The sequence below is a fragment of the Trachemys scripta genome, chromosome 1, assembly GCF_013100865.1.
Source record: "Trachemys scripta elegans isolate TJP31775 chromosome 1, CAS_Tse_1.0, whole genome shotgun sequence".
NCBI lineage: Eukaryota > Metazoa > Chordata > Testudines > Emydidae > Trachemys > Trachemys scripta.
Genome location: NC_048298.1, coordinates 1,618,984 through 1,646,847, shown reverse-complemented (window position 1 = coordinate 1,646,847; position 27,864 = coordinate 1,618,984). Strand labels below are relative to the sequence as shown.

General features: G+C 65.8%; 2 protein-coding genes across 3 annotated transcripts in view; one reads left to right on the top strand and one right to left on the bottom strand.

Annotated features, from left to right (window-relative positions):
- IMPDH1 (inosine monophosphate dehydrogenase 1) overlaps window positions 1-21,849 on the top strand; it is a 46,657-nt gene extending 24,808 nt beyond the window's left edge. The window contains exons 4-15 of one of the 2 annotated variants that reach the window (XM_034763409.1): window positions 1,750-1,851; window positions 2,090-2,164; window positions 2,639-2,845; window positions 3,363-3,450; window positions 4,112-4,311; window positions 4,828-4,918; window positions 6,166-6,261; window positions 6,633-6,776; window positions 8,395-8,539; window positions 8,710-8,853; window positions 9,508-9,591; window positions 20,677-21,849. In XM_034763409.1, coding sequence (XP_034619300.1) covers window positions 1,750-1,851; window positions 2,090-2,164; window positions 2,639-2,845; window positions 3,363-3,450; window positions 4,112-4,311; window positions 4,828-4,918; window positions 6,166-6,261; window positions 6,633-6,776; window positions 8,395-8,539; window positions 8,710-8,853; window positions 9,508-9,591; window positions 20,677-20,698 — 1,398 coding nt within the window. In that variant the 3' untranslated portion in view covers window positions 20,699-21,849. Of the gene's footprint in view, window positions 1-1,749; window positions 1,852-2,089; window positions 2,165-2,638; window positions 2,846-3,362; window positions 3,451-4,111; window positions 4,312-4,827; window positions 4,919-6,156; window positions 6,262-6,632; window positions 6,777-8,394; window positions 8,540-8,709; window positions 8,854-9,507; window positions 9,592-20,676 lie in introns of both variants that reach the window. The other variant, XM_034763400.1, reaches the window with a different exon arrangement.
- LOC117873727 overlaps window positions 21,799-27,864 on the bottom strand; it is a 6,584-nt gene continuing 518 nt past the window's right edge. Inside the window, exons 2-3 of the mRNA XM_034763423.1 lie at window positions 23,585-24,184; window positions 21,799-23,056 (exon numbers count right to left, since the gene is read on the bottom strand). Coding sequence (XP_034619314.1) covers window positions 22,692-23,056; window positions 23,585-24,137 — 918 coding nt within the window. The 5' untranslated portion in view covers window positions 24,138-24,184 and the 3' untranslated portion in view covers window positions 21,799-22,691. The remainder of the gene's footprint in view (window positions 23,057-23,584; window positions 24,185-27,864) is intronic.

Genomic DNA, 27,864 nt, shown 5'->3' with positions numbered 1-27,864 from the left:
CCCAGCGCGCTCCGAGCTCTCCCGGGGTGGGGCTGGGTTGGGGGTCGGGGGCCCAGCGCGCTCCGAGCTCTCCCGGGGTGGGGCTGGGTTGGGGGTCGGGACCCAGCGCGCTCCGAGCTCTCCCGGGGTGGGGCTGGGTTGGGGGTCGGGACCCAGTGCGCTCTGAGGTCTCCCAGGGTGGGGCTGGGTTGGGGGTCGGGGGCCCAGCGTGCTCTGAGCTCTCCCAGGGTGGGGCTGGGTTGGGGGTCGGGGGCCCAGCGCGCTCTGAGCTCTCCCGGGGTGGGGCTGGGTTGGGGGTCGGGGGCCCAGCGCGCTCCGAGCTCTCCCGGGGTGGGGCTGGGTTGGGGGTCGGGACCCAGCGCGCTCCGAGCTCTAGGGCCGGGACCCTGTGCACATGGGACGTGCTTGTATTAGCCACCAGGCCGCATGAGCCCCTCCAACAGCCTCCCTCATGGGTCACAGAATGGAGCGGCCGGGCTGCTTGTGGCTCGGGCAGTGGGGTGGGACCCAGGAACTCTGGGGTCTAGTCCTGGCACTGCCCCCGTCTCCCCTCAGCCTGCGCCCACAGGGAAGCGCTGCGCTTGGCCCCTTGCCCAGTTCTGCGCCTGGCATCTCGCCTCCTTCCGCTGCCGTGGGCTGCAGGACACATGTCACGGACTCACAGATCGTGCCCACTCTTGGCCCCGTGCAGTTCGTGGGGGGGACCCCCTTCAGTGAGACAGCCCTTCTCGGGGGTCCACTCTCTCTCGGGGTCAGGCCCCTCCAGCTCCTGGAGCCGCACCTCTCTGAGCCTTAGCACGTCTGTCTCTGCCATGGGCCCCCTCAGGGACTCCCCTCGCTCTGGACCCCCGGGGCCTCCACCCCCGAAGGGGTTGATGCCACCCTGTTCTCTAGACCGGAGCGACTCTCAGCCAGCATGAAACAGGAGGGTTTATTGAGAGTTGAACACAGCACAGGAAACTCTCAGGGCCACAGGCCTGGCCTCCCTCAGCCCAGCACATCCCAGTCTCCCTGCATCCAGGTGGGCTCTGCCTGCTCCCCCTCTCCCGCCCAGAGCCCCCCTGCTTCCCAGCTGGGCATCTGAGATCACCGGCCCCAGGCCCCTCCTCTGTCCATTGTCTTCTCTCCAGGGAAACAGGGTCGCCTGGGCCTCCTCTCCCCTCTTCTGTCCATGAGTATGTGGGGCAGGAACTGGAGGACAGCTGAGACCCCCTGTGGGGCTGAGCACGGAGCCCCGGGGGAAGAGGGGGCTTGGGGCAGGGCTGCGTCCTAAGGGAGCCCTGTGTGAGCGGTGCTGGCCCCCCCCCCAGTCCAGCATCATGGCTCCGACATTGGCTGGCACTGGGCAATTCCTTGGCAGCCGGGCCCCCCGTGATCCGGGGGCGGGGGGGGGTCCTGCCCTCTGCCAGTGTAGTTCCAGGCCCCCGTCAGGCCGTATCTAGGGGACAACGCCTGGCGAGCCACAGGCACTAGGGTGGGGGCGTCTCCCCCGTCCGGCGCAGTGCTGGGGAGGAGGGCGGGGCTGCAGCCAGCCCCTGGCCCAGCCCCCTCCTTGCCTGGGGCATCGCCTGGCGTCGGGCATGGCTGCTGGGCAGCCCTGGGCTAGGCTTCGTGTTGGGTTCACAGCTCTGTGCCCCCCCGCGAGGGGTGGGGGGCTGAGACGCTCACGGCTCTGTGTCTCTCCCCCCGCCCCGGAGAGTTAGTGCGGGGGGGTGGGGGGCTGACGGGTTCACGGCTCTGTACCCCCAGGACCTGACCTCAGCGCTGACCCGCAAGATCACCCTGAAGACGCCGCTCATCTCGTCGCCCATGGACACCGTCACTGAGTCGGACATGGCGATCGCCATGGCGGTGAGAGCTGGGGAAGGAGCGGGGGGGGGATCCAGCCCATCTGGGGCGGGGGCTCCACAGCTCTGATGTCAGTGGCCCCCAGTTCCCGTCCCCAAGCCTCTCGCTGGAGACCGGCCCCAGCCCTGAGCGTCAGGCAGCTGGGCGCCTCGTGAGGACCCTTGCCCTGCACTGCCCCCGCCGCGGGGCACCCCCATTGCTCCATGGGGCCGGCCGAGGCTGACCCGCTCTCTCCCCGCAGCTGATGGGCGGCATCGGGATCATCCACCACAACTGCACCCCGGAGTTCCAGGCCAACGAGGTGCGCAAGGTCAAGGCAAGTACCAGCCGCGCCCTGGGGTGACCCTGGCACCAGGGGACTGGCTCTGGGCAGACGCGGGGGCCGGCCTGCCCTGCCCCTCCTTGCCCCGCACCTCTCGGGACCCTGGTCCTTTGTGGGCCCCCGACACCAATGTGCGCTGGGTGGGTCAGTGGGGAGATTGGTGTCCCCCGGGGAGCGTAGGGGCAGGGGGGGCGCTGTGGGGTAGGGTCCCTAGAGAGCTGGGTGGGTCAGTGGGGAGATTGGCGCCCCTCCCCCCCCCGGGGAGCGGCGGGGCGGGGGGGGGGGCGGGGGGGTGGGGCCCCTAGAGAGCGGGGGGGGTCAAGGGGGGGGTTGGCCCCCCCCCCCCCCGGGAGCGTAGGGTCAGGGGGGCGCTGTGGCGTTGGCACCCAGGCGGGCGCTTGCGGGACGCTAACCCTGCTCTGTGCTGCAGGCGCCCGGCTGGTGACTCCCCCTCTCCCTCCCCTGCAGAAATTCGAGCAGGGCTTCATCACGGACCCGGTGGTGATGAGCCCCACGCACAACGTGGGAGACGTCTTCGAGGCCAAGCTGCGGCACGGCTTCTCGGGGATCCCCGTCACCGAGACGGGCAAGATGGGCAGCAAGCTGGTGGGCATCGTCACCTCGCGGGACATCGACTTCCTCACCGAGAAGGACTACGCCACCTACCTCAGCGAGGTACCGCGGGACGCCTGGGGCCCTGCCCCGGACACCGCCTCCCCGGCGGCCCCGGCTGCGTCTCGCGCCAGCCGCCCTCCTGTGTGGGCTGGGCGCGGTGGGGGGCGGGGGTGGAATTCGCTGTCCTCTGAACATGGCTGCTGCGAGGCTGGGCACCCAGTTCTGTGGGGTGAGGGGTGCACAGGCACGGGTGTGCAAGGGGGTGGGGACATTGGGGCGGGGCTTTTGGGGACAGGGGACAGGGCACTGGGGGGCGGGGGGAGCAGGGGGATAGAGGTGGCGGGGCTGTTAGGGGAGGGGCAGGGCAGAGGGAGTAGAGGGGGTGGGGTTGTTGGGGAGGGGCGGGACATGGGGAGGAGGGGGCAGGGGGAGTTGGGACGGTACTGTTGGGGGAGGGGAGGGGCACTGGGGGGGAGGGGGCAGGGGGAATAGAGGAGGCGGGGCTGTTGGGGGAGAGGCACGGTCCCAGCCCCGGGGCCCATCCGGTTGCACTGCCATGTGCCGTGTGGCCCCGCAGGTGATGACGAAGCGAAACGACTTGGTGGTGGCGCCCGCCGGGGTCACCCTGAAGGAGGCCAACGAGATCCTGCAGCGCAGCAAGAAAGGTACCAGGGGCCTTGCGCCACCCCTGCTAGCCCAGCCCTGGGTACGGGAGAGAAACGGCTCCGCCGGTGCCCCTCATTCCTGGCTCGCAGCCCCTGCTAGCCCAGCCCTGGGTGTTGTGAGCTGACGGGGGGGGGTGGCAGGGGAGAGACTGAGACGCTTCCAAGCCCAGTACGGATTCTTTGCTGCCCCAGGGCTGGTGCCCCCTCTGCCCGGGCAGGAGGCCAATTGGGACCCCCCCCCCCGTGCTCTTTAACCCAGGCTCCCTCTCCTTGCTGACTCTGCGGGGCTTGGAGCAGAGCGAGCCGCCGTAGCGGTGCCGGGCCTGGCCCTGCTGTTGCTGGGCAGAGTCTGGGTGCTGGAGGTGGACTGGGACGTGTGGAGCAGCCCTACGTGCTCGGGGTGGCGGGCAGGGCGGCGAGGCCGAGGTTACAGCGTCATTAGCAGCTGACGTTCGAGGAGGGGGTTGCCAGGGCTGAGCTGGGCTGCGGGCACTGGCTTGTCTCCATGCAGGTCTCAGGTGGGCTGAGCTGGGGGTGGTGGGGCTGTTAGCCAGGGGCAGTGTTAAAGGCCCCACGGTGGAGCTGGCCCCGCTGGGCATGCGGCTGTGGCCGTGGGGCTCTGCCGGGCGCCCCCCTCATCGCCGTGCCCTCCCCGCGCCAGGGAAGCTGCCCATCGTGAACGACAGCGACGAGCTGGTGGCCATCATCGCCCGCACGGACCTGAAGAAGAACCGCGACTACCCGCTGGCCTCCAAGGACTCGCGCAAGCAGCTGCTGTGTGGGGCGGCCATCGGCACCCGCGAGGACGACAAGTACCGGCTCGACCTGCTCACACAGGCCGGCGTCGACGTGGTGGTGCTGGTGGGTACCGGGCCCAGGGGGGCTCCCTGCTGCCCCCCGGACCAGCAGCCTCCCTGAGCCCTGGCACAGCGAAGGTTAAGGCCCTGAGCCCCTTGCCCGGCCAAGCCAGATACTTGGCACCTCCCCACCCGCCCCAGATGGGGTCGTCTGCCCCACGGAGCAAGGCGGCTGGTGCTTGGAGCAGGGTGTGCGCGGGGATCTCCAACGTGGGGCCCGTCTCTCAGCCTGAGGAGCTGGGTCAGTCCCACATCGTTCCAGGCGCATGCTCACCGGGATACCGGCTCGCGCTGCATGGGCTGTGCCGCCTTGGCGAGGAGAGCTCCCAGCCAGGCGTGTGCTGGTGGGCAGGGAAGGAGGCAGGAGCCCCCTGGGCGGAGTGGGGTTTGGGGATCCCCCGGGGGCGGCTGGGCCCATTAGTGGTCACGGCGGGGGCTGGGGTCAGTGTGGGGGCGGGGCCGGAGCGGTCTCTCCTGCTCCCTTCCTGCTCTAACTGGGGTGTCCTCCCTCCGCCCCCAGGACTCCTCCCAGGGCAATTCCGTGTATCAGATCGGCATGATCCATTACATCAAGCAGAAATACCCTGAGCTGCAGGTGATCGGTGGGAATGGTGAGTCCCTGGGGGCTGCAGCCCGGCCTGGTGGGTGCAGGGTGGGGCACTGGCGGGGCCGTGGCTCCGGCGGGCACAGCACTGAACACACAGCTGGTACCTCTAGCACCTTGCTCCAGCAAGGGCGGTGTGGAGCTGTGTGTGGGGAGCCACTGCCGGAACGCCCCGTGTGGTGCGTCTGGGCCCGGGGCTCTGCTCGTTCCCCAGCACGGCTCTGGTGTCCCACACAGCACGTCTGGGCCCGGGGCTCTGCCCGCTCCCCGGCACAGCTCCGGTGCCCTACACGGCACGTCTGGGCCTGGGGCTCTGCGCGCTTCCCGGCATGGCTCCGGTGTCCCACACGGCACGTCTGGGCCCGGGGCTCTGCGCGCTCCCCGGCACAGCTCCGGTGCCCAGCTCGGCACGTCTGGGCCCGGGGCTCTGCCCGCTCCCCGGCACGGCTCTGGTGTCCCACATGGCACGTCTGGGCCCGGGGTTCTGCGCGCTCCCCGGCACGGCTCCAGTGCCTTGCATGGCACGTCTGGGCCCGGGGCTCTGCGCGCTCCCCAGCACGGCTCCGGTGTCCCACATGGCACGTCTGGGTCTGGGGCTCTGCTCGCTCCCCGGCACGGCTCCAGCAGCTGGGCCTGCACATCGGGCAGGGGGAATACATCTGACCAACCTCTCTCGGGACAAGGCGAGTCTGGGATCAACAGGCTGTGTGGGGCCCATCCCCAGGGGGCTGCACGTGTACAGGCCCCACAGGTGATCGGGGCTGATGAAAGCAGAGGCCTTCTGCCCTCCCATGCGCCGGGGCTCCCCCCCGATGCTGAGGGCGCCCCTGCCCCGTTCTGGGCAGCTGGGTACCACGCTGCTGGCTGCGATTGCTGAGCTAGGCGGAGGTGGAGCGAGTGCTCGCCGTGCCGGGATCGGAGCTGTGTCCTGGCCCCTCTGGGACCCAGTGACCCGGAGTTGTACCAGATCCTGCCAGCCCAGACCCGTGGGAGCAGCCCTGCCAGAGCCAGTAGGGAGTGGGCCTGGGGCACTGCCCACCAACGCCATCCTGCACCTGCTCTGCCCACGCCATCCTCCCCAGCTGGGGCACGTCTCCCAGCCTAAGGCCCCGGCGGGTCCTGCTGCAGGGTGGGGAGATGTGGCTGGGAGTCCCGGTCTGAGAGCAGGCCAGGCGAGGCCCTCGACTCTGCCCCGCGCCCGGTGACCAGGTATTTCATGGCTGCCTTTGCTTTTCTCTCCTATTGGATCCACAGTGGTGACAGCGGCGCAGGCCAAGAACCTGATTGACGCGGGGGTGGACGGCCTGCGCGTGGGCATGGGCTGCGGCTCCATCTGCATCACGCAGGAAGGTAGGGGCATGCTCCGGGCATCGCGGGGAGCCCCCATGGGGGTGAGCAGCCCCCGGCGGGGCAGGAAGGGCCCGGGCCAGTGTCCCGCTGGGTAGAGGCATAGCTGTGGTTATGTGGGGGCTGCTCCGCCACACCATCCCCTCTTCCCCCTCCCCCCCCCCCGCTGGAGGCCTCCGGGCCCCTGCTCAGGCCAGGCTGGCGCTGCAGGGAACGGCTTGCTCCTGTGCGCTCGGCTCTGGGCCTTTGTCGGCACGGCTGATGCCTGCAGCTGGCAGAGGAACCCAGCCCCATGCGGTGCCCAGCGTGTCAGTGGCCCACCTGTTGCCCCCGCACGCCCGCCCTGGCGCTGACACTCCTATCTCTGGCTGCAGTGATGGCGTGCGGCAGGCCCCAGGGCACGGCGGTGTACAAGGTGGCGGAGTACGCCCGCAGGTTCGGCGTGCCCGTGATCGCTGATGGCGGCATCCAGACCGTGGGGCATGTGGTGAAGGCGCTGTCTCTAGGAGCCTCTACGGGTGAGTGAGACTGTCGCCGTGGGGCCAGGCTGCCTTTCCCCAGTGCATCCACCCCGCACTGCAGGGTGTAACGATGCTGCCTTTGCTGGGACACTTCTGAGAGGACCAGTTCAGGACCAATTGCTGGGAGCAGGGCAGTCACAGCCCAGGGCTGGGGGGTTTTCACTGCTAAGGCACCAAACCAGCTGGACAGAGAGGACTTTGGTCTCACTCCCCTGACTAACCACGAGTCTCACAAGCAATTCCCTTAGACACTCCACTTCCCAGTATCAACACCGGTGCCACTCGTTATGGGGATGAATGGTTATGAAAACCAATACCCCAGTAAAAGAAAAAAGGATCTCCCGATCCCAAAGGACCAAGCCCCAGACCCAGGTCAATATATGAATCAGATCTTACCCACAAATCACGCTGTTGCCAATCCTTTAGAATCTAAAATCTAAAGGTTTATTCATAAAAGGAAGAAGATAGAGATGAGAGCTAGAATTGGTTAAATGGAATCAATTACATACAGTAATGGCAAAGTTCTTGGTTCAGGCTTGCAGCAGCGATGGAATAAACTGCAGGTTCAAATCAAGTCTCTGGAACATCCCCAGCTGGGATGGGTCATTCAGTCCTTTGTTCAGAGCTTCAGTTTGTAGCAAAGTTCCTCCAGAGGTGAGAAGCAGGATTGAAGACAAGATGGAGGGGTTCCAGGGCCGTTTATATCCTCTGCCATGTGGAAGGATCCCTTTGTTCTTACTGTGGAAAAACACAGCAGCAAGATGGAGTCTGCAGTCACATGGGCAAGTCACATGTCCATGCATGACTCAGTTTGCAGGCTGATGCCATCCTTTACATGTTAGTTTGAACGTTCCCAGGAAAGCTCAGATGTGGATTGGCGTCTCCCAAAGTTCATTGTCAGTTCAGTGTTTCTTGATTGGGCAGTTACTGCGAATAGTCCCTTCTCAAGAAGCTGCCCAAATGCTTCACTGAGGCTACTTAGAATCAAAACTCATTGAGAGACAAGTACTTAGCCCATATTCATAACTTCAACTACAAAAGGAAACACCCATACAGATAGCATAATCATAACCAGCCAATCATAACCTTTCCATAGACACCTCACACGACAACCTTTGTACAACAGTTGCTGCAAATATAGAACAGTGGTTGCAACAAGGATCTATACGGTCACAGTTTGTCAGTAACGTCACACAGGGATCCGCCAGGGGCGCTCTCCGCTCGCAGTCAGTGCTGGCCTCGGTGCCTGGGGTGGCACTAGGGGGCGCTGTACTGCAGGGAGTGGGGCGGGGGCTCAGCACGGGGTGGTCTCCCCTCCCGGTCGGTGCTGGCTCTGGGGTGCCATGGCTGGGTGCATGAGATGGTGGTGGTGGATTCCACAGGTGAATTCCCTCCGTGCTGGGGGTGCTGGCCCCAGAGCATTCAGCAGACGCCCAATACGTGGCATCCCCTGCGCCCCCAGACGCCCACGTTCAGCCCTGACGTGGCGATTGCTGTGGGGGCTCAGAGCCCGGCAGACGCGCTGCTGCCTGAGCCAGGCGGGACGGGGGGTCCGGGGGCTGCGGTCGTGGAGCTAACGTCCCCCGTTCTCTGCCTCTCCCCGGCGCCCGGGCAGTGATGATGGGCTCTCTGCTGGCGGCCACCACGGAGGCTCCGGGCGAGTATTTCTTCTCGGACGGCGTGAGGCTGAAGAAGTATCGGGGGATGGGCTCGCTCGACGCCATGGAGAAGAACATCAGCAGTCAGAAGCGATACTTCAGGTGTGGGGCAGGGACCCGTGTCCAGGCTGGGCTGGGGGGCGGGAGCCTGCCAGGCAGACGCTGGGCGCAGCTTGGCGTGAGGCCCCGGGGGAGCGGAGCGGGGCGGGGGTGGGCAGGCTGGAGGCAGGAGCAGGGCCCCCCGTAACAGCCGCCGGGTTCTCCCCCCACAGCGAAGGGGATAAGGTGAAGGTGGCGCAGGGCGTCTCCGGCTCCATCCAGGACAAGGGCTCCATCCAGAAGTTCGTCCCGTACCTGATCGCGGGCATTCAGCACGGCTGCCAGGACATCGGGGCCAGGAGCCTCTCCATCCTCCGGTGAGGGGCGCGGGGGCCGGGGCGCGGCTGTCCTGGGAGGGGCCTGCCTGGGAAAATCACACCCCAGCAAGATCCTGGGCTCTCCCCTCCCCGGGAGGGTGGGGACAGATGGCATTTGAGGGGTGGGAGCCGAGCCGGGCCAGGCTATGGGGAAGCAGTAGAGTTTCCCACCCGAGCTCACCCTCAGCGCAGTTTGGGGGGGCGATATCTCACACGGACAGCGGCCGCGGCGCCAGAGGACGGGAGAGGCCATGGGGCGGCTGATCGGGCCCTGGGCCCCGTGGGCGCTGCTCCGGGGCCCCGTTAGGTGGGCAGTTACGTCACTGAGTCCCGGGGCTCTGGGTGGGGTTAGATCCTTGTGACGTGTCCCAGTTGCTGCCTGGGGCCGGGCCGGGGCATCGTGGTGGGGCTGACGCAGCTGGGCAGCATTGTCGTGGCACCTGTGTGGGGTTGCTGTGGTGGGGATGGCGCAGCCTGGGTGGGCCGGTTGCCGTGGCGGGGCGCTGGCATGGGGCCTGGTGGGTTGCTCTGGCAACCGCTGCCGTGCTCTGGTGTGCTGGCTCTCGTGCGCGCTCTGTCCTTTCCCCCGCGTGCCCCAGGGCCGGTCGGGGGGGTCTCTGCCTCACCCCTAGCCACGCTGTCTCTGCTTGCCAGCTCCATGATGTACTCGGGCGAGCTGAAGTTCGAGAAGAGGACCATGTCGGCCCAGATCGAAGGCGGCGTCCACGGCCTCCACTCGTAAGTGCCCTGCTATTTCCCAGCCCCGCCGGCTCTGCCCGCTGCTTGGCAGCGTCTCGTTACCCAGCAGGGGATTGCTGGGCTCTGAGCTCCTGGGGGCGTCTCTGCATTTCCTGACTGCCTGGGGGGCTTGGTGCAGGCAGGGGCCCTCCTCTGACCCTGCAGCCCCACAGGCAGCCAGCAGCAGCGACCATCCCACAAGTTCCTGCCCCCCCTGCCCCCTTCGCCGTGTGTCGACTGGGATCCTTCTCTTCCCACCCTCTCCTGCCCCTGCTCTCACTGCTGTGACAGTCTGGCATTGGGTGCACTGTGGTAGCACCGAGGCGCCCTACTCATGGGCCGGCTCCCTGGGCGCTGGGTGCTGTACAAACACACAACAGGAGGGTGCTCCTCGCCCCAAGGCGCTCAGCATCTCTCTGTGAGACAAGAGACCCCAGGAGGATACAGGCAGAGTGGAAAGGGTGGGTCCGGTGGTTGAACAGCTGCCTGGAGCCGGGTTCCCTGCTGGAAATCCCAAATGTTCTCCTCCCCTTTGGGGGGCAGCAGAGGATTTCTCTGAGGATGGGGAGGGCCAGGGTGGATCTGTGGAGCTCCCTGTGCCCGCTCCCCGCTCTGGGTGGGCAGCACTATTGTCACTGGGGCAGGCAGGGACCCTCCTCGGAGAGCCACCCCCCCCCCGCTTCGCTCCACGTGGTGTGCTGGGAATGCAGCTAGTCTGGGTGGAGAAGGGGCCTGCAGCCTCGCTCCATGAGGCCCGGGGAGCTGAGGACTCCAAGCCTGACCACAGATCCCTTCTCTGCGCTGGGGGCGGTGCTGCCTGGCCGGGCGTGGGGGACAGCCAGCGGCCAATGCAGAGCGCTGCACGTGCGGTATTCCAGCACCGAGCCCCTCCGGGTGACACAACTCAGGGATGGCAGCCAGTCACTGCAGGGCTGTCCTTGCCACCCCATGCCCGTGCTGACCTGCCCAGCCCTCGCTAGCTGGGCGTGACCCTGGTGCCGCCAGTCTCCAGGACCCTGTCCCCACTGTGCTGGCCACGGATGACTCCGTGCTGGGGTCTGTTCTGACAGGCCAGAGCTGGTGGCAGTGTCCTGCTGGCCAAGAGGAGGTGTTACCAGAGCGAGAGCGAGCTTCGCTTCTCCACACATCGCTGACCCCTAGATGCCTCAAGACGCCAGGTCTGGCCCCTCCTGGGGCTGGGCGAACAGCCGTTCCCATGCAGTGCCGGGGACTGTCGCTGGGCGGTGCGTGTCTGACAGCCCCCTGCACTGTCCGCAAGGGAGCGGATCCTAAATGCTCACCTGGCTGCTGCCTTCCTGGTTCTCCCCTTCACAGCAGGGCGATGCTCTGGCTCCCTGCTCCTGCGTCTGCCCCGGGGTGTGGTCTCTCTCTGAGCACCGGTGGGACCCCGAGGGGTTGGGTTAGCAGCCCCCTGCCCAAGGGACTGTGTGTTGTAGCTAGGACGCTTGGAGCCGTCACGGCATCACCTGCCTGCTGTTGTTATTTGTGTTTATTCCAGTAGTTTATTCCAGAAGGACCAGCCGAGATCAGGGCCCCTTGCGCTAGGCGCTGTACGAACACGGGGTAGCAGAGAGTCTGTCCCAAAGAGTTTACAGTCTAAATAGACCAGATGGCTTTGGTGGGTGAGAGCCACTTGCCAGAGCCTGTGGCCATCCACCCTGCATACAGAGGGTGCAGCCTGCGGTTCCCGGCATGCAGAGCTCTGCCTTGCGCCCGGCCCCTGAGGGCAGCGCCTGGGTGCTCAGGCTCGGAGAATTCTGGAGGCCGTTTCTGGCCCAGAGGCTGCGTGTGGTCGCGTGCCAGTCCGCCCCGGTTAACATGCTGCCAACAGATGGCTCCCAGGTCAGGCAGCACGGAGCGAGCCCCAATAGAGACCCGATGTTTTACCCTGACTTTGTTCAGCCAAAACGATGGGCCTGTGGGGCCAGCCGTATGATCTCAGCCCCGCGCTGAGCGCTCCTGGGACATGGGGGGCGAATCAGGCAGCATATCCGGGAGATGCGGGGTGGGGCCTGGAGACGCCAGCGTCTTTCATCTGTTGGCCTGTGGGAAGGCTGCGGCCTTTGGTTCGTTCCAGGCAGGGGGAGCGTTTAGTTAGTAAAGTCTGCATGGGCACAGCTGGGAGTGGGGGAGCAGCAGAGGGACCCAAGGCTGGGGGTCTGGGTGTGAGTCCAGTCTAGCATCCAGACGGGGGCTGTGGGGAGCAGTGTCCCATTGCCCGAATAGACACTGATCGTTTTGTTGGAGATATCGTCAGACGTAGGCAGAGTCCTAGGCAGATGGCTGAAAAATGTCTGTTCAGGAGACAGGCCTGTCAGCGAACGCGGCGGCTTCTCAGACGTGCGCTCAGCCTGGCTGGCACGTGACGTGGCCGTTTGATTATGGGGTTTTCCCTTTGGCTTTCCAGGCACTCCCCCAACAAAACGCCAATTGCCTCTCCCGCCAANTCAGCGAACGCGGCGGCTTCTCAGACGTGCGCTCAGCCTGGCTGGCACGTGACGTGGCCATTTGATTATGGGGTTTTCCCTTTGGCTTTCCAGGCTCTCTCTGAGCAGAGCTCCATTTTCCTCTCCCGCGTTCTCCCTTCGGTAACGCAGGCTCGTAACGACAGGCCTGAGAGCATGGCTGCGACCGGTGTGTTGGGGCCGGGGAGACGGGCTGGCCCAGACTAGCCCTCGAGCCCAGCGTGCGGAGAGGCTGGTGCTCTGACGGAGCAGGGTAGAGAATCCACTCGGGTCCTTCAGGGCACGGTCTGTCACACCGGACGACCCGGGCACGCTGGTGCCATGGGAGCGTCCCTAGGTAAACAGGGACGTGCCCATGGCCTGGCTGTCAGCAGCTTTCAGCCTTCGGGGTGGGGGTGGGGGTTACACCTCAGGGCAGCTGGGCCCGTCTCCCCGGGCCCCTCCCAGCAGGGAGGTACCAGGATGCCTCTGCCCGGAGCTCGGCATCGGCCCGTTTGCCGATACTCCCTAGGGCTGCAGAGGATAATTTTGTGCTTGGGTGAGGCGGGGGAGGTAGCCATGCGGGTTGGCTGGCTGGCCTGTCTATCTTCCCATTCCTCGCTCATTGGCTGAGACTCGAATTCATCCCCTGCCCTGCCTGGGGGGATTAGAGCGGATGGCACCGGCTCAGCCCTCCCCTGGCGTTAACCCGCCTGCGCTGTCCCCTTCCCTCCCCGGCAGACTGCAGGCTCGCCGGGCCGGGCTCCCTGCCTGGGGGGTTGCTGGCGCTCGCATGGGACGATCCTACGGCTGGGGGAATGCTGTGCGGGTCCCATTTCTAGCCCCTCCTGCGCAAATCAGGATCTTTGGCTGCGCCCGCACCCTGTCCTCATCCCCCCTCCCACCCGAGGGCAGAGCAGCCCTGGCCAGCCCTCATCCCCCTCGGACTCTCCACGGCAGCGAGATGGAGCGCAGCGGCACCTGCCCACTCCCCATGGCACCCTGCCATCGTGTGCGCTGGTCAGCTGCACAGGCGTGACCCGCCGGAGGGAGTTGGTGGCAAAGGAGAGACGCTGTTCTCTCAAAGCGAGCAGTCAGGCACTTACAGCCTCGGATGGTTCCTCCAGGCACTTCCGCCCCAGGCCTGCTGGCACTTGGAGATCTCTGCCCTCCCCGGTTAGCTGGCAGTCGAGGCTCTGCTGTAATAGCCAGTGGGGGGTTGGTTGAGAAACACTCCGCTGCCAGCTCCTTTACGTGTGTCTTCGTTTTATTTCCTTCCCCTGACTGTTCCTGGTGCCGGAGGCACCTTCCGACCGAGCGGCCAAGCCAGTCTCCGCGGCGTCCCACCGTGCCCGTCGTGTGATCAACTCACTCCTTTGCATGTTGGGCCCCGCCGGGGTCGCTTCCTTTGGGTGGGAGCCGTGTCCTAGACTGCTGGTCCTTCTCCGCCAGAACCCGCCCATCCGGGGACGCTCGTCTAACGCTCTCCCTGCTGGAGTGAGCCGTGAGGGGAAAGACATTCTCTGGCCCCCAAAAGGGGCTCTCCCCCCTGAGCTCCCACTCCTCCTGCGCCCTAAGTCGGGACTCCATGCTGGAGACTCCTATTGCTGGTACCCAGAAAGGGTCTGCAGCCCCTTCAGCCAGCTGCCCTTGGGCCTCCAAACAGTTTGGCACCAGCTGGGAGTTGGCACTGGAGCCCAGTACTGCCTGCACCCCGCTGTGAGGGCATCCCACGGTGCAGCTCCTCTTTCCCCAAACAGAGACCTAAGAAATGGAGTTAGGAATGAGTATGGAATGGCAGGTCGCCCCTCGGTCCTGCCCGGCCCACAGAACGCACGGGGGCCCGGGCCCAGACGAACATGTCCATGATCAGACAGCAAAACCCTGTCTGAGTGGGTCACGTGGCACCAAGCAGAGATGTGACGCCGCTTGCCAGAGGTCACCTCCTCTCTCTCCGGGATGGCTGAGCGTCCTATGGACGCTCATCTCCTGGGCCTGACGGCTGGCCGAACCCCAGGCAGTCTGCAGAGGGAATCAGGCACCCCTCCCAAGGGGAGTGACTGCAGATGCCCAGAAAGAGTCCTGACCCCATGTCAATGGGCTGGAACACGGAGCAGTTGCATTGGCTGCAGAACGTTCCTACAGTTCCGAAAGGAACACTGTGCAGATGCGGGCGGACGTCCCCTCCGCGGCAGGCGGGGGTACCCATCCAGCAGGGGAGGAGGGACCGGTGCATGGAATAAATGCCATGGCTCTCCTCCCCCCGGGAGTACATCGCAATCTGGGCAGACAGTGCTGAGCCAAACACGTGTGTCACTGAAGGACTCCTCTGTTCTCGGACCTGCTCGCCCCCAACAGGAACAACAGACGCCTTCTCTTCTGCCCCAGAGCACCAGCCCAGGGTCCCTCCAGGAAACCTGCCCCATGCCCCCAATGCCCAGGGTCGTAAGGAAGACGAGGCAGGATGCAGTCGCATGCATAGCCCCTTACTGGGCCAGCCAGCATCAGCTACCAGACCATACAGCTGCGCCCGTCCGTACAAATGCTGACTGTCGCCAATCCCTCGTCCAGACCCAGCGATGTACAGCCGATGGCGTGGAAGCTGGCGGAGCCCTGCAGCCGCGGATGGCTCTAGAGAACCATACAAGAAATCCACACACAGGACGGGAGGCCCCCGACGAGATCAAAGTGGCAAAGATTTTTGCATCTGGGCTTGACAGCCTGGTTTCACCCATCAGGACCCACCGTGCCCCCCCGCCGCCTTCCCAAGATTTCACCCTCCGTCCTTCAACTCCAGCTATCCGGCCTCACTGTGGGGTCCGCTTTGCTGCTGACAACCTCCCACCATCCAGTGCAAGCCCGTGGAGCGTTCCCCGAGCCCACTGGTTCAGACTCTCTGAAAGGACTGGCCCAGGCCTGGTCCCCAATTTGTGAGCCCTGTGGAACCTCTCCTCTGAGCCCTCAGCCAAAGGCTCTCTCCACCATCCGAGTCGGGAAAACACCTTCCCGGTGGGTATTGCCTGCAGCAGCAGTTAGCTAGGTCCCAGCCCACGCTGCCTTCTCAGGGGTAAGGTGGTGCTGAGACCTCACCCAGGAGGCAGCTGACTTTTCATTGGAACTGGGCGATTGACCTTGTAACGGGCTCAAGACTCACCACCACGGCACCTCCTGCTGGCTGCTCCGGGAATTAGCTCATTACAGCCTCGGAGCGCCTCCTGCTGGCTGGTGTCTCGCCCGTTGTCTGCTCTGCTGTGTTGTCTCCATCACCGGGACACGTGTCGCTCTCTGGACCGCGGTGTCCTCTTCAGGACGCTGCCCTCCGGCAGTGCCCACTGCTCCATTCTCCCCCCTTGCAGGGGTATATCAGTCCGCAACTGCCTTCATGGCCACCTGCCACCCCAAAGTCTAGTCCCTTCCCTCAGGGACAAGGTGCAGTCCACAGGCCATGCTCCCTCATGGCAAGGTGCCGTGCAAGGGGGGACCCAGGCCAGCCCACTCCTCTGGGCCCCAGCCCAGGGATCCTTGAGTGGCAGCCACTTGCTGCCTTCCTCCACTCCCCGTCACTGCCTGCCTTCCCTGGGCCACTTCCCCATGGCCCTAGCCCCCACTCAGCCCTTGTTCCAAGGCCTGCAGTCTGGCAGGGTCAGCCCAGAGCTCCCACTGCTCAGGGTCCTCCTCTCTTGCTGGTCAGGGGGAGACTGTTCTCGCCTCTGTTCTGCAGCCTTTATATAGGGCTCAGCCTGGCCCTGATTGGCTGCCCACAGGCCCTTTCTGATTGGCTGCCCATCGCGCAGCCTCTCTGGCCTACTTTAACCCATTTTCTGCAGCCGGCCTGTAGTCGCGCAGGTGGCTCGCTCCAGCAGGGCGTGGGGCAGAAGCAGCTAATTAGGAGGAGGCTTGTTAGGCGGCAGCTAAGGAGGTGCCCAGCAGAGCGGAGGGGAGTCTCCCTGAGAAGCAAGGGAGGAGGACTGGCTCCCAGGGATAGCACCTGAGATAGAGCAGGGCTGGGCAGGCTCGGGGGAGCTCTGGCCTGTTACCCTGCCAGAAAGGGCCAAGAAGGGCCCAGGGGAAGAGGCCCAGGAAGATAGGCAGACAAGGGGAGAGAAGGAGGGCAGAGAGGCTGCCGCTAGAGGGTCTCTGGGTCGGGACCCAGAGTAGCAGGTGGGCCTGGGTCCCCCCCTTGCACCGCATCTGGCCATGGAGGTGCATGGCCGATACAGACTGCAACTTGCCCCTGAAGTGGGGGGCTAGACTTTGGGTTGGGATTGGCCCCTGCGGCTGGTGCAAGCCCCAGGACTGCCGTGACCCCCGGCAGGGGGGTGAGACAGAAGTAACGGGCACTGCCGGAGGGCAGTCTCCTGCAGACGACACCGCCAAGTGGGGGAGCAACGCAGGCCCGGAACAGCGGAGGAGAGCGGACACCGGGCAAGACACCCCCTGCGGAGGCGCTCCGGAGCTGGACTGAGCTCATTCCCGGAGTAACCAGCAGGAGGCACCAGCGGTGGTGAGTCCGTGTCCTTACACCTTCCCAAACCAAGCTCCATGCGGGTTTGCAGAGCCCCTGTTTCTCACTCAGCCAAAGCCATTCAGGAAATCGCCCCATTTCTTTGCGGCACTTGGGAAGGCTGTGAAAAGCTCCGGCGCCTCCTCCCAGAGGTAGCCAAGTGGCCCTAGGCGCTGGCTGTGGGGATCAGGTGCTAGGACTCCCCTGGACCTGTCTGCTGGTCACCGTAATGGGATTCACGTGGACAGACTTGAAGAGAACAGGGACTGTGGTTCTTTGAGATGTCCTGTCCGTGCGGGTCCCGCCCGCCATCCCCTTCTTTCCAGTCCCTCTCTGCGGGGATCGTGGATTAGGAGGGGACTGGGGGTGGTGTAGGCGGCTCTGACTGTATACCCTCGGTGGTGGCAGGGGAGGGTATGCAGGGCACTTGCATGGCCCCAGTGGACTTTGTGCATGAGGCGTGCGCCCCCCGTGAGTGGGGTCCACACGGACAAAGGCTCACAAACCCACCGTGACTGGGAGGTAGGGACCCATTCGGCAGCCGGGCTGGGGCGTCTCTGGCTAGGCCAGCGGAGCTTGCTGGTCGTGGTGGCGGGTGCTTTGCAGCAGTGCCAAGGGCCCATTGGGCTTGGTAGTGCCACGCTAGTGCCAAGGGGCCTGTTGGGCTTGGCAGTGCCGTGCTGCTGGTGCCGCTGAGAGGTCCCGTTCGGCTGAGTAGTGCGCTGGTGCCAAGGAGCCCCATTCTGCTGGGTAGTGCCATGCTGGTGCCAAGGGGCCCCGTTGGGCTTGGTAGTGCCACGCTGGTGCTGAAGGGTCCCGTTCAGCTGGGTAGTGCCACGCTGGTGCTGAGGGCCCCGTTCAGCTTGGTAGTGCCACGCTGGTGCCAAGGGGCCCCATTCGGCTGAGTAGTGCCGTGCTGGTGCCGTGGGGCCCCGTTCGGCTGAGTAGTGCCGCACTGGTGCCAAGGGGCCCTGTTGGGCTTGGCAGTGCCGCGCTGCTGGTGCTGGTGGGAGGGCGGCCGGCCAGGCCGTGCTCTCGGCGGTGTTGGTATCTCGGCAGCTGCTGGGCCCAGCGGTGTGGGGAAGGGATGGCTCCCTGCTGGCCGGGGGGCGGGCAGAGGGGCCCATCTCACTGGAACACATTGTAACCTTGTCTCTCTTTCCTGCCCATGCCTCCGCCCGTAGCTTTACGTTTCTACCATGTAAGTAACCAGCTCCTTTCCTTTCCGTAGCTAGTTGTAGAGCAATGACTGGGGGGGGGCTGGGGCTGGGGGGGGCACTCTGGGTTTGGTGCCCAAGCTCCCAGAGTCCAATTCCCCTGGCAGAAGGGGGCCGTTCCTCACCGTGACACCAACTTCAAACTCTTCCATCCAGAGAAGGGGCCGAACCGGCTGCGTTCCCCTCTGTCGCTGCCGCACCAGGAGCAGGACGAGCCGGGGGGTTGACGCCCTCTGAGTGGGCTGAGGACCCTGGGGGAGACGGGGCTCCTGCCTCAGCCTGTTGGGCCACGAGCTGCGCTGTCCCTGCCATGAAATCCCACTCGGCCTGCCCCAGGAATGGGGGAGAACCCTAGCCCCCCACCCCCCGATGTCCTGGATCCCAGCCGAGAGAGCGCGCAGACCCTGTTTAGGGGATAGAGGCGGGGGGGGCGGGAGCTGAGCCCTGCTGGGGGGTCAGTTGGAGGGGGCTGCCTGGCGTTGGTGGTCTGGGCAGGAGTCCATGGCCCGTGGGGATGGAGCTCGGCTCTGCCGGGGGACAGGGTTTGGGGAGGGGACGCTGATGGACTGAGAGGCTACTAGGGGCTGTGCACCATAGGGTTCCTGAGCTGGATCCATGGGGCGTGTGGTGCCCGCTCTGTGGGGAGGGCCTGTGCCAGTGGGGGAAGGTCAGGCCCGAAGGCTCAGTGGTGGCTGGGGGTGCCGGACAGGCGGCCCTGCCCTGGGGGTCTACTGTGCGGGACCGGGGCCGTGTGGGGGTAGGCCTAGCCAGGGCCTCTGGTGTTGGAGGCAGATTCCTTGGCCAGGCCTGCCCTGGAGGTGTTGGGGTCCTGAGCCATTCGCCCCTGTGCGCTGGCAGGGCCTGGGCAGGGAGGCCAGGCGAGGGGCCCTGACCAGTGGGCGGGGGGCAGGGGGCTGTGCCGAGGGATGTAAGGGCCCTGCAGCTGTACTTGGAGGGGACACCTTGCGTGGTGGGGGCAGCCTGTGCCCGCTGTCTGTGAGTGGAGGTTGGGCACTGCTGGCGTTCACAGTAGTTTGCAGCAGGTGCGAGTTGACGCTCCCGCGGCCGTGTGTCCCTGGCCCCAGCGGGGCCCTGCACACTGACTGGCTTTCTCCTCGGCTCGCGGGGGCTGGGCGGCCCTGCTTCTGGGTGGGCGGGCGCCTCTGCAGAAGCGTGGTCCAGCGTGCGTGTCCAGCATTGCCAGCCCCGCAGAGAGCTTGCAAGGGCAGACCCCAAGAGGGCTACAGGGCCAGCGCCCCACGCTCGAGCTGATGAAGGGGGGGCCAGCTGTCTGGTAGCCGAGGAGTGTGATGCTCTGAGGCGTAGCAGGCTGAGGGGAATGATGAGCCAGGACTCCTGGGTTCTTTTCCCAGCTGGGTCCCTGGGTGAGCCCCGTAACATGGGCAGTGGTTCTGTGAGGGGTGGGATCCTTTCATTTGCGCTGGCTGGGCTCTGAGCTCCTCTGCTGGGTGACAGGCCAGGCCTTGCTGGCTTTTTGCACCTGGCCTCCCTGGGCTCTGGGGGACCTGGTAATGTGGCTTAGGACGGAGCTGTTCTCCCTCAAGGAGGGAGCGGGGGGGGTCTGTCTCAGCGCTCTCTTCTCCCAGCTGCTGCTCAGAGGTTGGAAGGAGGCCTGGTTCTGTGCTGTGAACAAATATCACTCCCGCCCCCCATGCATGTGGTGGGGCCGGTCTCTGACTACGTCCCCCCAAACGTGGGACGGGAGGGGCGAGCAGGGCTGTGTGAGACGAGGGGGGAGCACTCGCCTGGGGGAAGGTTACTGCAGGGCCTGGGGTAAACTGGTTGGTTTCACACCATTAGGTGGTCAAAGTCTTGCCCCCTCGTGATGGTTAGCCAGCTCCCCACCCCCACCAGCCCACCCTCCTGTAGAGCGTGACCCTCCCGGTTCTGGTGCTGCCCTGAAGCTGGGGATGAGAGTCTCCTTCACTTCCTCCTAAGCGGTTCTGCAGAGTTGCTGTGAGCTGTCAGCCAGCTGCCCTGGCCCACCCCAGAGGTGGCTGCCATCCATAGTGGATGAAGCGAGTCCTAGGCCAAATTATCTGCTGCTGTAACTCCAGCGAGCCCAGCTGCGTAGAGCTTGTGTGCTAGGGTGAGCAGATAGAAAGTTTTCAGAGTGGAGCCGTGTTAGTCTGTATCAGCAAAAACAACGAGGAGTCCCTGTGTGAAAAATCGGGATGGCAGGTGGGGGTAATAGACACCTACATTTAAAAAAAAAAAAAAAAGCCCCGAATATCAGGACTGCCCCTATAAAATCGGGACGTCTGGTCACCCTAGTGTGTGCGCCTGTGTCTGGAAAGCGCGTATGGATCCTTCGTGACATGAGGCCGCGAGGCGGGAGCCTGGCTAGTGGCTACGCTGGGCATTGCCCCTGCGAGGCAGGCAGCCAGTCACCACCACGAGCCCTGCAGGTGCCAGCCCCAAGCCGGGCCAGGGCGTGAGCGCTTCCTGCTGGGGAGCCAGGGCACCGCAGGCTTTTGCCATCCCTCTGCTTAGCCCGCCAGCATCAGCCACCCCCACCGGGGGGAGAGGGGGCAGGGGGCGCGCAGAGGAGGTCTGGTTCAGGGTCCTGCCTGTTCGTCCCAGGCTGGTGCCATGCAGGGCTGGAGACGGGGTGAACCTAGCTCCTGGGAGGCAGAGGTGCCACAGCCAGCCCAGCTGCGGGTCAGGGCACCAGCTGGTATCGACATGGTGTGCGGAGGGGCTGGCCTGGCCCCAGAGTCCTGCCAGCATGTTCCCCTCGCCCTCTCAGCCAGCTCCCGGGTCCAGCTCGGGGTGACGACCGGCCCGGGGCTCCTGACCGCGGGCGAATTCAGAGCCCTGCCCAGGGGGCAGGCGCTGTCGGCTCCACACTAACCCTGCCTCTCCCTCTCCCCGCCAGTTACGAGAAGCGGCTATACTGACGACGGGCTCCGAAGCAGCAGTCAGCGCACAGCTCCCAACGTCCCTGCCCCGGTCGCCGCCCGCCGCGTGTAGCCCAGCCATCCCCTCCCGGCGCCGGGACAGCGCTCCAGCCATGCCGCGCAGGGACGGATTTGCACTACGGCCGAGAGCGTCTCGCCTTTGGCCAGGACCTGGCCCGGACTGGACTGCACCCAGGTCTCCCCAGCGCCTGGGGCAAGGCCCTGGGAACCAGCCCCCCCTGGACTGGGCAGAACAGAGAGCAGGGGCTGGAAAGAGCTCGGGGGGGCCCCCACTGCCGGGGGGGCAGGAGCGTTTCAGCACTTAGCACTGAGCAGTGCCCCCTGCTCCCGCCTGCTGCATCTTCATGGGCAGCCAGGGCCTGGCTGGAGCCTGCATCCCCCCACACTCCACCTCCCCTCCGCTAGACCCCACCGCTGCTGCCCTCCATGGACGCGGCTCCCCCGCCCACCGGTGCTAGTGCTGCAGGGGGGCACAGGCCGGAGGGGCCGGCCCTGCAGCGGGGCAGTGACGGGAGCCGCAGGGATCCTGCTGACAGCCCGGCCTGGCTCCGGACCAGGAGCCCCTGGGCTTGAAGGCATTTTATAAACTTGTACAGAGGCTGAGCCTTGCCTCGGCTATTAACCCTCTGATGCCCAGGGGCTGTCTTACCCTGCCCCCAAGGCTGTTTGTTAGTAGGGTCTCTCCAACCTGGACCGAGCCACCTCCCCTCCGGTCCTGGCCTGAAGCTGCCTGGACTTCTCCCTCTCTGCAGAGCCCCCCGGGGTGTCAGCCCGCTGCACGCCTGGGCCCCTGCAGCCTGCCCCGCCGCAGGGGCACGTCCCTCTGGGGCAGCAGCTGCTCTGGGGTTAGGCAGGAGTGACCCCCAAAGCTGGAATGGGGGCCTGGCCACCCCTCTGCAGCGCAGCCCAGTACTGCAGCCCGCCTCAGGCTCTGCGGGGCTGGGCAGCTTCACTCTGTTTCTGCCCAATGAGTTTAAATCTCCTTTTTCTGTCACTGCAGCTACTGGCGAGTCCCGGCCTGTCCCCTTGCAGCACCGACCCCCCTACTCGGCGGAAGGCTTTAACTTTGCACATTGGGGTCCAGTGTTTGTAATTGTGTATTGAAAAATAATAAAGTAATGCAGCATCGGGCCTGGCAGCGGCTGGTGGGGTGGAGCACGCGGAGCTGGACTCCAGCCCGCGGGAGAAGGGGGTGAGGACTGGGCCCAGGGCCTGCCTGAGCAGGGCTAGGGCACGTGGTTAGAGGACCAGTGGCAGCTGCACTGTGGAATCAGGGCAGGATCCGGTGGCCGGGGGGATTTCAAACCAATTTACAGATGGGGTTAAAAAACTGTTGAAACTAGCATGAAATGCTCCCCCGAGCCCCCATCCCTGCTCCGCCTGGCCATTCCCCCAGGCCCTGCGAGGGGCCTTTGCTCGGTGCCGGGAGGGGGCAGGTGCACAACGGCAGCTGGGTCCTGGTGGGAGGTGGAGCCGCTGAGTTGCGAGTTCATCTTTGTCCAGCGCAGCCACCAGCAGCCTGTCCCAGTCCAGCCCGGGGCAGAGGTGAGACTGGGCGAGGGGAGGGCTGCCCTCCCCCCTCATCAACCCACCTGGGGGAAATCTGCCTCCCCGCACCTGCTCCCTGTTGGCCCCAGCACCACTCAGCCCAGTGGGGCTAGAGCAAGCAGGTGCCCATCATGCCTCCCTGGGGCAGAGGACTCAAGGGCTTTCCCCCTCCTGTGGCCGGGGTGTCCATGGTGTAGCAGCTGGTACCGTGCGCTGTGCCCAAGGCCACCCAGTCGGGCACCGTGCCCATGGACCCTGGCCTGCCCGCCAGGGCCAGCTGAGGAAGGCGAATGGCACGGCTGGAGGCTGGGTGTTGGGAGGGCAGCAGTCCCCTGCCTGCCAGGGACGAGCAGGGCTGCGGCAGCAGCTGCATGTCACCCCAGCCGTGTGAGGGGGGGCTCCTGGGCCCACCCAGCCCCAGCTCCTAGAGCCTGGCGCGGAGCAGGGCCAGGTCCAGCCGCTCCAGGAATCCCTGCAGCACCCGCTGGTACTCCTGGGGGTGCTGGCGCAGATGGGCTGCATGGCACGAGTCCTGCCAGCCCTGGGCCTGCACCTGGATCCCCGCCCCCCTCCAGCTCTCCAGCAGCTCCTGCACCCGGGCGGGGTCGCTCAGGGGGTCGTTGCAGCAATAGAAGAGCAGGACGGGGCAGTGAAGCGGCGGCCGGGAGACCACGCCCTGGGCCGCTTTGTAGTACCGCACGGTGCAGCCGTGCAGGAGGCTGAAGTAGAGCCTGGTGCCTCCCCTGACGAGGGGCCGGAAGGCCGGGGAGCTGCTCATCTGAGCCACGCCTGCACGGGGCAAGAAGGGGGTTAGTGGGCAGGGGAGCCGCCAGGCCAGACGCAGACCCCCCTCCCCCCTGCTGCGGCTCCCGCCTGTTCCCTCAACCATCGCAGGGCGGGGCACGCTGGGAAGGCCAAAACTCTAACCGGGTTCAAAAAGGAACTAGAGCAGTGCCTGGAGGACAGGTCCAGCAATGGCTATTAGCCGAGATGGGCAGAGACACAACCCCGTGTTCCGGGTGTCCCTAAACCTCCGCCTGCCAGCAGCTGGGACTGGGTGCCAGGATGGATCACTGAGAATCGCCCTGCTCTGCTCGTGGCACCAGCCCCTGTCGGAGATGGACGATGGGCTGACCCAGGGTGGCCGTTCTTACCCCCCACCTCACCCTACATCTGCAGATCCTGGGGATCTCCGGGCTGGACAGGGCTCCAGAACAGCTGGGGCTGGAGGAGACCGTGAAAGATCGGTCCTCTCCCCCCCGGGCTAGTGCCTGGAGAGGGGGTTTGCCCCACAGGACCTGCCCAGACCCCACTCACCCAGCGCCATGTTCCCCAGGCTGCCCATCACCAGGCTGTCGTACACCAGGCCCCGGATCCTCTCTGCCAGCTGCCGGTGCCGCTGCGGCTCCCGGCTCATGTGCACCATCATCTGGGCGAAGGTGTAGCCGCCGATGGAGAAGGCATGGACAAGCAGCGGGCGGGAGCAGAAGGGCTGGCTGTCCCGGAGCAGGCCCAGCACACAGGCCGCGTAGGTCAGCCCGTGCCGGGGCCATAGGAAGTGGCTCAGGTCACTCTCCACTACCAGCACGTCCAGGCCGCGCGGCAGATAGAGCTCCAGGTACCTCGCAATGGAGCAGGGCCGGGCGCCAAACCAGGGCAGCATCACCACCAGGGGCCTGGAGGGGGCGCTGCCCCCAGGCACGGGGCTGCTGTACAGGCGTAGGGTCCTGGAAAAGGCCGTCACCGCTGCTGGCCCGCCAGGGGCGAGAGAGAGCTCGGCAGGCTGCAGCGCCCGCAATGGGGTGGGCTCTGGGCCCCCAGGCTCCACTAGGGGGGCAGCCCTGGTGCCTCCAGCCTGCTCCATCTGCATCCAGGCTGCTGGGGCCACGCTGCCTCCGGCGTCCAGGCATGGGAGCCCTGCAAGACACACAGGGGCAGGCTCAGGTGCCACTGGAACCAGCATGGGCTATCCCAAGGGCAGAGGAGCCAGGACTCCCCCAGCAGCAGCGAGTACTGTCCCCCACGGGCTGGTAAACTGAGGCGCAGAGAGGGGACTCAGTGAGCCAGTAGCAGAGCAGGGAATAGAACCCAGGAGTCCTTGGGTCCCGCCCGGCCCCCACTGCTCTAACTACTCCAGCCCTCTGCTCCCAGAGCCAGAACCCAGGAGTCCTGCCTCCCAGCCCTGCCCTGGCACAACAAACCCATCCCCCTTGGCCAGCTCCAGAAGTTTTCTTCCCAGGGGGTGGATTTGCAAAGGGGCCTCAGCCCCACGGCTAGAGCGTTCCAACCCCTGGCAAAGGGACAAGAGACCCTCACATGTCTGCCCAACTGGGACCCCGCTGCTGTGACCAGCCCTGCGGGCTCTGCCCTGCAAACAGCCCCCCAACAAGTCCCTGCAACTGCCAGGCAGGGCCAGATGGTCGCACTGCTTCGGCCAGCAGGGCCCCCGGCCAGCACGGGCAGGGGATACACCTGCCCCGTTTGCCTTGGGGTGTCAGACCCAGAGGCTAGCACCCAGACCCAGGGTTGGAAGGGGCTCGGCACCAGCACTGCCCAGTTCTTGGCTCCCAGTGTTAAGCGTGAAGCCTGGATTTTTGCATAGCCCTGACCGGTAGCTGGGTGTGGGTGTAGTGGCAGGAGGGCTGGGCTCCGAATTCATCCATCCCAAGGACCACACGCCACGGGACTGCCCAGAATTCATCCCTCGAGCCGAGCTTCAGGCGAACATCCAGCCTGGACTGAAAAATGGCCAGTGATGGAGAATCCACCGCGCCCCGTGGCTCCAATGGCTCGTTCCTCTCCCTGCCAAGCACTTGCACCTTGGTTCCAGGCAGAGCCTGGCCGGCAGCCACGGGCATGGAAGACTGACACGGTGACGGGCCATCACAGGGACAACGTGGCCACCCGGGGCATTACAGCAAAAGACCCTGCAGCGCCATGCTCTCCCTGCCATCACTCACCCAATTCTGACACCTTCCTCAAGCAGCTGGCGCTGGCTGGGGTGGACGCAGGAGACTGGGCTCGAGGGACCCCAGGGCTGCCCAGCCTGGCCGCTCCTCTCTCAGTCCCCAGGGAAAGGTGCCCCGTGGGTGTGCGAGGGCACACACTGCCCTGGCGACAAGCTGTGCCACGAACACAAGCGTGCCAGGGCAGCTTGTCCAGCCTGCCTGCGTGGCACTGCCAGCTGTGACGCCCGCGGGGGAGACAATTCCCTGGGGCTCAGGCCCCGCACTCCTGCGTGCTGATTTGGGGGGGGGCATATTTCACACTCCTCTGCTCGCTGGGTCTTTGTGCTCAGGGCGAACTGGGCTGTAGCTCCGTTCCCTGCTTCTCTGGCATGTTAACCTCATTTGAACCTCGGTAGACCCCGCCACCGCCCCTGCCCTCAGCCCAGGCTGGGTACCCAAACGCTGCACACTGCGCAGGGGGCCCCCCGGCCTGCGAGGGATGAGGCGGATGGCAGCCGGCCAGCCCAGCGTGCTTTGCACAGGAAATGAAGTGTTCTGGGACGGCCCAGCCGTGGCTACATAACAGATTACACAAGGCAGGGCTGGCGCCGCGCCCGCTCTCAGCCCAGGGCAGGAGGGAGACGCTACGTGCGACTAGGGAAGGGGCCTCCTGCCTCCCACCCGCTGGCCGCCAGCCAAAGGAACGACCTGTTCCCTTGCTCCCCGGGGAGGGCGAGATCTCCCTCATGCTCTGCCCCTCTCTCCCTGCCCTCCCACATCCCCACCGCAGCGTCTGGGCTCCACAAACCCACCGGCACCAGCCCCACACACAGCCCCTCCCTGCTGGTTAGGGATCTCTGCTCCCCGCAGACGCCCCCTGCTCCAAACAGCCCCCGGGATGCTGGGAGCCCCTTGTACTTTTGACCCAGGCTGGCGGAGGCCAGTCGCTCCCTTGCCGGCCGCCCCACAATCTAATCCAGGCTCGGTGTAACCCGCCGTGCACTGGGAGAGTGGTGTCATCTGGGCCAGCCCTTAGCTCCTGCTCACCTCCAGCTGCCCCCTCCCCCCCCCCCCCCCACCCGGGGCCCCCGGCCCCCCCCCGCCCCCCCCCCCCCCCCCCCCGGAGACAGGGGCCCCTGGGCCCCGCACAGCCAGTCCTTGCCCCAGAGGGGCTGAATGCCCGCAGCCCCCCCTGCCTGGAGCACTGAGAACTCCCCGCCCATCTCTCCACCAGGGCCTGAGAAATAATCCTCCCCCCCACACACCGATCTTGGCTGGGGGGCTGCTGCCCCCAGGGAGGGACCCTGTTGAGTGCCTTTCAAAGCTCTACGGCTGCATCCCAGTACCAGGAGGAAGGGGGACAAGCTCCCTGCTGGGGATACCCCATGCGACCCCAGAGCTGCAGGAGCACGTGGCTCACGGGGGGGGGGCTGGGCTGCACTCTTGTATAACCCTATTACTTAGCCACTCCCGGGCCCTGCCAGTGACCCCCTGCAGCTCCCTGATCCCCACTAGCTGTGGAGCCGGCACCCCTCAGCTGGAATTGCCCCACTCAGCCCCTAGAGCCCTGTCTAGCACCAGCCCCTTGCCTCCCACTCCCCTGCGGGGAGCGAATACCGGCTGGGGTGCCAGGGTGCCATGGCAACGCTCACTACGCATCCAGATCAAGAGCGTCTGATTCGCCGGCGTGGGCCGCGTGCCAGCCAGCGAGCGCGGCCGGCTCAGCCCTGGGGACCCTGGCACACCTCCCCAGCAATGGGTAGCAGGTGGCACCCAAGGGGAGCCCTGCCGCCCCTCTGAAAGCAGGGTGCCTCCTGCACCGGCAGCAGTTCGATATCTGCCTCCCTGCTTCCTCAGCTCCCTGGGCCCCTTCCCGCCTCAGGAACGGGCCCCCCCTTCCTCTGGCCAAGGCTGGGCTGCCAGCCCCCAGCCCCAACCACTGGCACAGTCCTTCCCCTCCCCTGGCCCCATACCCACCCACTGCGCCCACACCTGGGGGAACACCATGGCCAGGCTGCAAACACTGGGGCTGCCAAGGGTCTCTCTGGCTACAGACCCTGCCCTGGTCACATGAATTCAGCCCAAGCTCAGCGAGCGGCTCGGGGCTGCCCTGGCAGAGTTCATCGCCTGGCACCGGACAGGCACACTGCCGGCAGAGCACCAGGTGGGGTTCAGGCGAGGGCAGCAGTGGGCGGGCACGGGCACAGCTCCAGGCAGCGCTTCCCCTTCTCCACGGCTGGCCCCAGCCACTGGGGCCCCACAAGTGCAGCCAGCTCTGGGGTGGAGCAGGGCTGCCACCCAGCACCGCCCTGTACAACCGGGGTGGGGTTAGCCCTGTCCCCATGGAGAGCGCAGCGGGGTCTCTAGATCCACAAAGCAGAGCAGACGGGGCCTTGGGGCCCTCTAAGGCTCATGCACCCCCCCCACTGCTCCCTACCTGGGCACGTGCCCCCCACTCCTGCACGCGCCCCCCACTGCTCCCTACACCCCTACTGCTCACCCCCCTGCACGCGTCCCCCACTACTCACCCCCCTGCACGCGCCCCCCACTGCTCCCTACACCCCTACTGCTCCCTGCCCCCCCACTGCTCCCTACCCCCCCCCCGCCCCCTCCTCCCCCTGACTGGGCCCCCGGGAGAGCCGCGTGTTT